Source organism: Dendroctonus ponderosae, unplaced genomic scaffold (assembly GCF_020466585.1).
Source record: "Dendroctonus ponderosae isolate FM_Combo_2020 unplaced genomic scaffold, Dpon_F_20191213v2 Dpon_F_20191213_1, whole genome shotgun sequence".
In the NCBI taxonomy this organism is placed as follows: domain Eukaryota; kingdom Metazoa; phylum Arthropoda; class Insecta; order Coleoptera; family Curculionidae; genus Dendroctonus; species Dendroctonus ponderosae.
Window position 1 is genome coordinate 17,167,585 of NW_026017110.1, and position 12,593 is coordinate 17,180,177.

Here is a 12,593-nt window from a genome sequence, read left to right on the forward strand (position 1 = left end):
GATATTTTCAATGTTTGGTCAGAGTGTAAACGAGTTTATTGAGGTTTTAGTTGAGTACTTGGTGTGAATAAAGCTGAAGATGCGCTCGATGTTTTGCATTGCAAAGGTTGTCGTGAAATTTTCGACGAATGCGGTCAATTGCGATTTTAGCTTGTCATTTTTAAAACATCGCACACTGAGTAATATCGGAAGAACGGAGTCTTTCAAAAATCTGCTTTTCCCTTCGCAATCGAAAAGTATCATCTACCAACCATTGAATAACCTCGAGGAACGCGCACTGAAGACGAATCTAACTGGATTCAATTTCTGTTCTTCAAACTTCATTTTTACTCCAAAATTCATAAGAACAGAGGGGTCAGAAACCGGCACTCAATCTCTTAATATTATTATATTTTCTTAAATGTCGCATTACAATGAATATCTGCAGCTTAACAGTGAAATGAGCTTTAGTGTAAAAATAATTTAATTTAGTTCTATATTTCTCCTTTAAAGAAATAATAATATCCCGAGGGAAAGTAAATTGAATACTTTGATGTATTTTTCGCTTGTTAAAATATGTTGCGTGTAGTAAATTTATCGCTATACACTGTGAGCACTTTCGAATGTGACTACGGGCAATGAATGATATTAATTAGCAAATGCCGTCTAATTGAGGTTTGACTGTAAAAATGCGTTCTCATATAAGCTTCAACGCGTCTCACTACTCCTCAGTTTGCTTCATCTACAAAGCCCCAATCTATCGACATATACGCTACAACTCGAAGCAGTTAATAATTTGTATATTTAGTCACAAATTTTAGTGCGGTAGGTTGGTTGGAAAAAAATGTTCTACTTGTTAAGCTGTAATATATTGTGAAAGTGTTACTTATAGATCACAAACGACTTAACAGAAACATAAAACGGGTGTATGATATTTACCGAGCTCGATCAGAAGAGGGAGAGTTTCCTACGCTTTTTAATCGTCTGATGAAATATGATAGGGACTAACTTAAATAAATATTATACATGGTTTTCATTGAAATGTAAGCTGTCTCCTCAACTGGCCAAAATAATTTCTATTAATAAAGACAAGCATTTCGTCGGTAACATCCGAACAATAAATCATGAAAGATAGTGCAAGTTTCGAGTTTCGCCAGCCTCAGACACCCCCGGGACCGGTTTCGAGCCTATTAGCTCTGAACCGAGCTGAATCTCGAAACTTGTCTTTCATAATTTCTAGTGCTTATATCAACACCTTTAGTTCTTTTTATTCTCAAATAAAAAGTACCTCTTATATTCTCAAGTTAAGTGTATTCCATTCCAATTTCTCTCAGAATTGAGGACGGTAAAAACGGAAGGAAAAAAAAAATTAATCTCCTAAATTTCCATTTTGGAAAAAGTGAAGAAAGTGGAAAAAGAAAATTAACTGAGAAATCAGCCTGTAATATCAAATGCAAAACTATAGAAAGGCGTTATGTAGACCACACGGACATTTTCGACATTCTAATTGCAAAAAATGTTCGTTCGTTTTTATTATCCCTTAATTGAAAATGTTTAGTTTTTTTAAATTTCTTTTAAATAAAGATTTAAAAAAAGTTCAATCCATAGATAAACAGGTTAGTTTTAACCCTTAGGTTAAACCTTCTCATACAAACTTCTAGACCTGAGGGCAGTTAGCGGAATTATATTTTTTTCAGAATAGAATGTTCGGCAACGAAACTAATAAATGATTCTTTAATTGTTAACATGGGCGTCGTCACATTTGGAAGAGTCAATTTTTTATATTTCTGTTAATTTGTACTTTTAGTATTTTGTACTTTTCTATTATCGAACTCGAAAATTCCAGTGTATTTTTGAGTAAAAAGACGCCTAATTAGATAATAGAATCGCTAAAATGTACCATTTGCAAGTAAAAATCTTTGAATATATTTTTTTTGGTCCAATAATTACACTGCTTTGCTTGAAAGAGATTGTCCATAAGAGGCAAAAAGAACCTTAGTTTGTCCCTCTGTATAATATTAATCTGAATAATAAAAAAATATATCTTCAAAGAGAGGTCACCTTGTTTTCAGAAATTATTTTTGGGTAAGCAGCCAAGCAGTTGTGAAAACACGATTTTAAAGGACGGTATTATACAAGGAACCAAAATGGCACACAATACGCTAATGTACTTGCCTTTCCTCTGTCTTTCTAAATGCTCAGACTTTCACTTCCATATCAATTTGTCCTTTTCCAGGGTCATTTCATGCCCATTTCAATCGGTCTGTCCACCTCAAATTTTATCTTAAAATGTCCTTCAAACCCTCCAAACAAATGCCCTTCTAATTTGGAGCCCCTCTGTAAACTTTAAAGTACCAGAACGATATCACAATATGAGAATGGATATCACAACTCTTTTTATGTGTGAACCTGTTTGTCCAGTTAAGCAGAAGAAATTTTATCTATAAATATTGTTAATTTGCAATATGCAATATTTAATTTATTCATTATCTGTTTTTCTGAATAAATGTGTTTACTAAACACTCCTCTACAACCCAGTCTGAAGAAACGAGGACATTTGATCACTAATCAGTAACAAATTGCCAATTGAGAAAAACAAACAAAAAGTGCTGTTTACATTTACTGGATTAATGAATATATTTTTTCAGGATGTGATGGTCGTTGGTGAGCCTTCCCTGATGGGTGGTGAGTTTGGTGATGAAGACGAACGAATGATCACCCGATTGGAAAACTCGCAGTACGATGCGGCAAACTCTCTCGACCACGACAACCATGGGGGCGGCGGTTTCCACGGGGCCGACTCCCCCATGGCCGGTTCAAACTCGTGGGGCACAGGTACAAATGTGAAACACGTATAATTTAATATGTATGTATGTATATTAAATTATAGGAAATGTACAAAATCTTGTATAAGGTAATAAATTAAAATAGCAAATTAATTTGGTACGGTTGAATTCGAAGGCGAATAAATCTCTGGAAGCCGCATTTTAAGGTCCGATGTAAATAAATAACACGCGCTATTTTATTGTAGGGTTGCTTTATATTTGAGCCGTTTTCCTTGCTAGTAGCGGACATCCAATTACACACACAAGATTAAATAATATTGTGTGTGTAAATGAGCTTAGTTCATGTTTTTTTTATCTATCTACGAAAGCGTCCAGAATTCATCATGAATTATATTTGCGATTCGTTCGTATCACCCGTTCGGTTTATAAATACACATGTACCTTCTTTAACTGTTTGTTTATTACATACATAAATTAATTTCTGCGACAAAAATTATACCTAATGTCTATAGAAAGTTACATTTATATATGTACATTCATTTATACACATATTTTTTTAAAATAAAACCAACCACTAGCAGGAACACTTTACACACGTACAATACGTACAAGGTGTTTCCTCCTAAGTTGACACCCCCGCCCCTAGATCGTTTATTTCAAAAAAATTGTGAAATTGATCATAAAGAAGTTTAATTTTACTCCATTTTTTAAATGTGAATTTTAAATAAAAATATAAAACCCGGAAATGTCAAAATTTGACATAAAGTCGTTTTTTAAATGAAACACCCTATGTGTTTTTAGTCAGGTCGATTGGATTTTCTTTTGTGATTTCAGAAATATAATATGTACTATGAAGGCTTTCACGGCCGGTCAGATTACATTTAGAAATGTTTTCCGGGCTTTGAAGCCGTGGTCTATCGGAATTTCTTCCTGACGTTTCGTCCACAACTGCGGCGGTCAAATCAATATTTTGATTTGACTATTATTTAAAAACGGCTAATACAAAAATAGGTAAAATATATATTTTTGAAATATATTTTTTCTAATATAGTTTTTTGCAATCTCAGTTTTTAATAACAATTATTTTTTTTGTACTCCTAAAACACCGACAGACAACAGCTCCAGAATGACGCCAAACCTACAATTCCTTTTAAGGGGTAATAGGGGCTCACTTGGAGGGTACGAGAAAAATTTTGAAATTTGTGATTTACTTTGAATTTCCTTTCACGAATTTGCGGATATGCGATTAGTTCAGGGGAAACGCTACATTAACATAGCAGAAGCTGAAAGACGCCAACAAAGGGTTTCAGTTTAGGTTCCGTTAGTCAACGATTCCTGTCGAATTTACCATTTATCTTTGTCTATCTTATTACCCCAGCCCCACCATTTTTAACCACCCTGTTTATGCAAATATATAGGGTGTTTTGTTTAAAAATGACTATATGTCAAATTTTTACATTTCCGCGTTTTACATTTTTATTTTAAATTCAGATCTCAAAATCTGAGCAAAATTAAGCAACTTTTGTGTTGGTCACTTTCACAATTTTTTTTAAATAAACGATCTAGGGGGTGTCAACTGATCAGGAAACACCCTGTACATGCTGAAATTTTTATTTTGTTGAGTTTTTCTCAGAAGAATAATTTCATGCAGTGGCAATGCATTTGCATGTCCCATTTCTTTTTTGATGTCTCAAGGAGTTCCGAAGGTAAAAATTAGGTTGTTTAGCTTAGGTATCTAATTTTAAAGGATTCGATGTTTTATACTGTATTAAATTTATAATGTCGCCGTTTTAGAGTATTAGTTAAAATTTTTTATACTTATCATAGACTGAAATGATCTTGACCATTATCAAAGCTGCAAAAATGTGTAAATTATACGTTGGGATATTGGGGTTTTGATTGAACCAAACCAAAAATTGTATGAATTTTTATTAAATAACCAAAAACCAAATAAAATGTGGGTGTTATTTCATTGTACTACAAGTGTAAAACAGTATAGTAAGAGTTTTTCAATTACTAGTACAGGGATCTTGGAAACAACCGCAGATACAACGAAAGTTAGATGGACAAAGAATTGTAGTTTTGAATGCTCTACTCGAAACTACTTTTCTTTTCAATATTTGACAGCTGTTGAAGATATGTTTGAAGAAGACTAACTTATGACATATTTTTAAAGAACTCCTAGTTCAGTGAGTATTAATCTGACAGGAAAACATTCAATAGAATAGTTTTAAGAAATTGCATTCCAAATTAAATGTTATTTTTGACATACGATATTACGATTTCAGTGATATATAACACCGTTAGGTTTGATTACTATTTTGAGAGGTATTTTGACCATCGTCAGCCGTCCTTAAAAACATTCAAAAGGTTATGCGACAATTTGGGTGCTTTTGGAAGTTTTACACAGCCAAGAAATAAAGATAAAGTATTAAATGAAGCTGTGGAAGTTAATGTCTGGTCATTGTAAGCCAGAATCCAAAGGCTTCAACTAGAGAGACTGCAGCGGAATCCGGGACTTTCCAAGGCACAGTGATGAGAGTTTTAAAAAAACACAAATTCCATCCGTATAAATTATCAGTATCCCAAACTTTACATCCAGGGGATGATGAGCTGCTTGTGAATTTTTGTACATGATTCCGAAACAAATGCCAACAAGACATCCAGTTTCCTCATAAAATATGGACTGATGAAACTCGATTTACAAATTGTGGTTTGTTTAGTCAACATAATGAACATGGAATTGGAATCAAACAAATCTCCACCACTTTAGCAAAGAAGACCACAAACTGTCATTTGGTTATAGGTTGAAAAATTCTTGCACCATTTATTTTTGAAGACTCCTTAAATGGAAGTCGGTATCTTCAATTCTTTCGGAATGATCTGGATATTATATTGGACGACTTGATTTAGAAACACCGCGTAATGTGGAATGCGGAATCATCTGGACGGAAATGTTTCTGGCGTTTGTATTGGAAGAAACGGTCATATTTTATGGCCACTTCGATCACCGGATCTTTCAGTTTTGGATTTTTTATGGGGAGCAGTAAAAAACACTATTTATTAAAAATAAATAGCAATTTAAATTTTTAAAAAATATTAAAAACTTAAAGAAGCTGTTAGAAGAATATTTGAAAATATTGATGGTCGGTCAATTAGAAAAGCAACTTATTCAGTTTTAAAGCGCTGCAATGTTTGAATTGACAATAATGGTGGACTTCTGTTCAATTTTAGTTATTATTAGTATGTTTTGATTTTTATAATAAACACTTTTCATGAGGTGTCGTCTTAATTAAAATGAAGTGATTACCAATTTTTAGGTAGTTGTCAAAATAAAGCATATTGTTATTATTTGTTACTATGGAAACAATGCCTTATACTATTTTCCATGGTTAACTTCGATCAACTACAAAATCATGCGCAGACACTTCGTGTCTTTCGAATAAACCTAACGATGTTATATATCACTGAAATCGTAATAAAATGCCCTATTTAATAAAGACATAATCAAATGGTTTCTATTAAAACACACAAGTTTATGTCATATGTTAAAAATGACAGTTAATTTGTAAAAATGTCATGTCATTTTATTTGGAATGCAATTTCCTTAAAACTTTTCATTTGAATGTTTTTCAGTCATATCAATATTAACTGAACTAGGAGTTATTTAAAAGTTATAAATTAGTTTTCTTGAAATATCTCTTGACAGCTGTCAAATTTTGAAAATAGAAAATTAGTAGAGCATTCGAAACTACAGTTATTTGTCCATTTAACCTTTGTTGTATCTGCTGTAGTTTCCAAGGTCCCAGTACTGGTCATCGAAAAAACTCACCCTCTTCGTCATTTTCAAATGTCTGCATTATTATGCAACAGTTTTTGAAAGTTTCAGTGTTGCACTTCCCAGAAAACAACTACAGAAATTATGCATTATGATTTTTCAACCAAATATTGTATGGTTTTGTTGCACAATTTATTTTAACGGACATTTACATACATATTTTAAAAAACGCATGGCAAGTATTGGTTTTGCCAAACATGGACTTGCACAACTATCAAGGTAAACGGCTCATTTTTCTACTACTGCGAACCTAATAAAACACCATTTTTCTCATGATAAATATTATATTTTTTCAGAGTGAAATGCTAATGAAGAAACCAAAGTAAATAATAACAGCTGTAATTAAATGAACAGCAAGAGTCCTCGGTTATATTAATTTAGTTCCAAATAGAAAACTAATAAACTCTGAAATGCAACAACACTGAATAGCGGTATAATGAAAATTACAAAAAATATATTAACTTGGACAATTTTTGTATAAAATAACTGCAGACATAACTAAACAAATTTTTCCTTCAGGTGGCCGTTAGTGGTAGAAAAATCCTGTACAAGGTGTTGAAAAATTGGAGTCATTCCTTTTAAGGAATTACTAGGGCTGACTTGGAGAGTACGAAAAAATGGAAGTTCTCGAATATAGTTTTAAAAATATTAATAGCAATATTTGAAAATAGTTCAAAGGTTTGGCACACTATCTAAACATTACAAATGAACATTGCGAAATTTATTTTATACATTTCTTATGAAAATCTCAAGAACCATGTATTCAGATAGATTCTTGTTGACATGTCGGAATTAAATCCTATTTGTCCATAGTTTTTAATTTGTGATCTTCAAAACTTAAACTGTATAATAATGTTGAACACGGATAAAGTTTGATTTCCTTACAGAGTCCGGAATTTTAATATCGGAACTCTATACAAAATCCACGGTGTGTTCTTTATTAGAAGCAAATTAATTCTTCTGGGAAACTGAAAATTAATTAATCAGCTGTACTCATTAGGAGCCGAAAGAGATGGTGTCAAGAGTTTGATAAAAACTAACACCAACAGGCATTAAAGACCGTAAGGGCAAATATCCCGAGCCTCCTGTGAGCATTTGCTTTACTAATTTCCCGTCCGCCCTAAGTAGCCCCCAGAAAACACCTTCAATAAAATGAAGCCAATTTTTAATCACCTTGTTGAATCTCGCACATTATGTTGCGTTATGACTTAGGGCATAAACATGTCCGGTAAAAATCCACGTTTTGGTACATAAATATGCTATCATTGTTTTCTAATGTCTTGAGACTAAAAGTTTTTATGGAAATCGCTCGTCGAAATAATAAACACGTTTAAAAAAATACAGCCTTATTATGTTGATAATGTTTTCAAAGCAAATAAGTAACACGAGCTTTAATGGTGTTTTTTGTTTGATTTTTAGGGGCAGGAGGTTCGGGGCCTGGAGATAGAGGCCCATCTGGAGTGCCACCAGGCAGTTCGACGCCGCAAGGTGGCGACTCTACACAGGATAAAAAATCGCCGGCGGTGAGCCAGTGATGACAAAGGTCGGGCACACCCAAACCGGGTGGCACCTTCGAACCTAGAAATGACGACTCGAAAACTGCAGAAGTTGCGCTAGATGCGGCAACTGGTGGCCCGTCTGATCGTCCGACTTCATTGGCATTGCCGCCGGACACTCCAGATGGACTTCCGTCGATAGAAGGCAATTCCCAGGAAATGGGAGTAACCGGACTATCTCGGTCTTACATGCATTGGCTGCAATTGCATCAACAGCTGCAGCAAGAACTTGCCAGGTTTTATTTCGGGTATCGGATGAACTCAGAGTTGGGAGCGAATCAAGGACCGCAGGACCTCAGCAAGAAATCCAAGCGTTAATAGTTCTTGTGTTGAAACGAAGAAACTATTATGTGCGCGATTTGATTTTGCGAATACTTAATGGCAGCTTAAAGTGATGTGACAGTGAACAATTAGAGTAACTTTAGTGACACTCAATGGACACACTTTAATGTGCATTAATGGTGATAGAGAAATAATAAAAAGATAAAATAATCTAACCTTTTGATCTGTTGTTCTATTTCAATCTTCCAAGTGATTTTGGATCTTTCGAGTAGTTTGATATGTTTAGATACCAAACTTTTATTATCAATTGTGATATACCGAAGGGAACACCTCAAGAAAATAGCATATTCTGTATCAGCAATGGAGCAAAGTTCTCCAAATTTACGATATTTTTATCATTTGATTCACAGCGTTTTATTTTAGATGTGTTCTATATGCTGGATATCGAGACTTGTACAGCAATTTGCAAAATTTTTACTTTAGCGTTTTTGCCTCAGATTTCTTTACATGTTTCATTACGAGTTGATGAAGATGTTTCGAATCGAATACCATAAATTTGAGCCAAATAACCGAATAAAAGGTTTCGTGAGCATTTGTATTGTTGCAATAATGATATGTTTTATATAGGTGATACGTATCTTATTTCTCACTCGGTTGATTCATCATGATCATCAAGTTTGATTTGACAACTTCCCTAAGCTTTCCAACTGCAGCCCACGCCAAGTCTATTCTCCTGTTCAGCTCACAGGTTTGAATATCTCGGCCAATCCTGATCTCGTGTCCCAAATATTTATGTGAGGAAACCTGCTGAATAATCCTACCGCAAACTGAGATATTCTCGCTCATGACAAAGTTGGTCTTTTTTAAACCTTTAAACCAACTTCTTACACGCTTCATGAAGGTTCTCCAACATAATATGTGCCTGGTCAATATGTCATCAGCGAACTTCATGTGGCTCAACAGCTCTCCGTCGATATTTATGCCCGTTTCTTCCCAGTTTACGCTTTTAAAGGCATATTCCAATACGGTGGTAAACAGTTTCGGAGATATTGTGTCGCCCTGAGGAATTCATGTAACCTTACACGTGCCATGATCCACTTGTATACGTTTTTCAACAGTCCGCCAGCGCTAGCAACATTTTGTGTTGATTTACGAAGTCGAAAGCCTTTGCAAACTCTATGAATACCAGGACAAGTAGCTTGTTATACTCAATGCATGTTTCTATTAGTGTCTTAATAGTTTGAAGGTGGTCGTTTGTTCCAAACCCTGCTCCCGAGGCTGGTATAAATCTAAGTTAGGTATCAGACGCTTAGCTATAATCTTCATAAAGAGTTTGTACACATGTGACAATAAGCTTATCGGTCTACATATAGTTGTCTAGTTTTGCGATGTCTCCGTTTTTGTGCATTATGATTATTACAGCATTATCCCACTGGGAAGGTGTTGTGCCCTTCAGGAGACATGGATTGAAAAGCAGGCATATATTTTTAAGCAATTTGTTTCCTCCTGCCTCAATAGGATTAATGCCAATTCATTTCTTTTAGCGACGCTCTTATCTCATCCAGGGTAATATCAGGAATATCCTCTGAACATTGGTTTTGTACATGAGGCAAGTTGTCAGGCGGATTGCGTTCCTTTCCATTGTATAGCTCTGTATAAAAGTCCCCAACCAACTTTAAAATTTCTTTTTTATTTATACACCCGACTAGTTTGATTAATTTAGATAAAATATCTATCAGGCAAATACTTTTTTTCATAATATTATCACATGCGTATGCATAATCGAATATAATTTGCCTGGATAACTAGGGAATAATAAATATGGTTTGATCAAATATCTATTGCTTGAGAGATTCTCTGCTTGGAATACTATTTGCTATCTAAACAATACAAGCTTTCCCCATACATTATCAAAAATTTTACATTTTCAGTTGCTTTCAGTTTAGATTCACTAAATGCCAAAAAGGTTGCACAAATTATAAACATTTTTACACATACTTTTTGTATCTATTGATCAACTGAATCATTACAGAAACGCATAATGATCAATCACCGTCCAACCATTAAAATTCAATAAATGTTTTTATCAACACTCTACTGACTGTTTTACTGAAAGAACTTACTGAGAAACTCACTGAAAGTTTTCAACAAACCTACTTTTATTTAGTCAATCGACGTAATCGTTGAGTGATAATTAAAGCAAATGCGTAAATACCGGATGGTCTATTTAACTTGAGAGCCATATATTTCGGGAACAGCAGTTAATCAGAGTAAGCTGACAAAATAAAGTTACACGTTTTTAATTTTTATCCCATGTCAGAGCAGAAACATTAAAATTAATGTAAATCTTACAAGTCGCTTTACAAACGATGACATCGTTCTGATCAAGTATCAAAAGTTTTATCTTATATAAACATTTGATACAATTTGGCATATGAAAGAATAACTTTTCCCGTTTTTTTTTTCGTAAAACCAAAAACATTTCATGAAGATTAAAACTGCTGTAAATTATTAGATTTCTTAAATTTAAACCTACAATTAGTCATTTGCTTGATGAAATTAGGTCCTTTGAAACAGTCTTTTGGTAATTGAAATAGAACAACAAGAGTCAAAGCGGTTAGATCTGTATTTTGCACAAGGAGTGCAATTTTAAATAAGGGTTCCGTTAGGAACCACCCACCATAGGTACCTCTATTAAAATGTGTAAATGGATTTTTAGAAGTTAATTCTAGTTGGTAAAACCATCTCCCAACTAGTTTGTTTGAGAATATACCAGTTGTGAGCTGCTTGTTGTACATGTTTATTATGTTGCGAATTAAAGTAGGTAAACTTTAATTCGCAATATGGTAGTAGTAGTTTAGAAAATTTCATGAACTTTAAATGACAGCTGTGTTTTAGAAACTTTATATTTTTGAATAAAATTTTAGTTTAGAATAGTTTCTGATTTTCCTGTAAGTTCCATAAACAAAACTGATAAAATGCATTTATTTAAAAGAAAAGGTTGCATTGAATTCATAGAATTTTCTACACTATATGTTCTGAAGATCAGTAGCATCATTCGGGCCTAAAGTGGGCCTTTATTGGTCAACCCAGAAAAAGGAGCGCCATGCAAAATATGACAGAATACATATTCTTGTTATGTATTATCATTAATTTAATAATTATCAAGTTGTATCTGGTTCATTTCTAATTAGAGCTGTAATATAAACAAATTACTTTAATTATTGATTAACTTTCAAAACTTATTTAATTTGAATGGATTTGATTCGGTTCTGGAACTCTTTCCATTTGATTTGAGTACTTTCAAATTACTATTTGATCTTGATTATTCTCAATAGAAAACCATGTTAAAACAATTTTTACAGATTTATTACGAAATGATTCCGTATTTTGCAATGGCCAACTTGTGCTGGATGTACTACTCTAGGATGAATTTTGTATTATAGTGAAAATATTTGTATAACTCACGTTCATATTGTCCATGAAAAAGTATGATGGTAATGACTGTTAACGGACATGCTAGTATAAGATGTACATATTTTCCGACATTCCTTTTTCTAGAATAATTCTAGAAAAACGAACGTCTGTTTGAATGTTTTTTGATTTATGTAAGAACATGTTTTTACTGGATATTGGAAAACAGTATTTGTCATTTTTGCGTGGTATTTGAATAAATTTAATTTCTTTTGCAGTATTTTCAAATTTTGTTTGTGCCCCCAAACAGTTTATCCAATATTCAATTAGAGATGTTCTTTGGAGACTGCAATTTTTTCGAATTTGGTGTCAGAATGAACTTCTACTGTAAACGTATTGAAAATAATATATAATATATTCGAGACTGGTGTACATTTCTCAAGTCTCTTCGAAAAACTATGTAAGTGTATTTTTACATCTTTTTGTCGGTAGTTGTGTGCGTAACATCTTGTTATCGAGATTTTTGTTATTCAGTTGTTAGTTTTTTTGTATCTGGATGCATTATGAAAATTCTTCCATATGGAAGAACATTAGGATATTTATTTCATACTTTACAATAGAACACTTACAAATAATTTGTTGGATTTTATTTTTCCGAGAAATCCATTTTTCACATTTGCAGAATGGGCTTGGCAGGGTTTCAGAAGTTTGAGTACTCTTCCAAAGTTTAAACAAAAT

General features: G+C 33.4%; 1 protein-coding gene across 8 annotated transcripts in view; it reads left to right on the forward strand.

The window, feature by feature from the left end:
* LOC109533928 (LIM domain-binding protein 2) overlaps positions 1-12,490 on the forward strand; it is a 71,797-nt gene extending 59,307 nt beyond the window's left edge. For 7 of the 8 annotated variants that reach the window (XM_048660891.1, XM_048660892.1, XM_048660894.1 and 4 more), the window contains exons 11-12: positions 2,628-2,814; positions 8,023-12,490. In XM_048660891.1, the coding sequence (XP_048516848.1) occupies positions 2,628-2,814; positions 8,023-8,138 (303 nt within the window). In that variant the 3' untranslated portion in view covers positions 8,139-12,490. Of the gene's footprint in view, positions 1-2,627; positions 2,846-8,022 lie in introns of all 8 variants that reach the window. The other variant, XM_048660897.1, reaches the window with a different exon arrangement.
* The last annotated feature ends 103 nt before the right edge of the window (positions 12,491-12,593 follow it).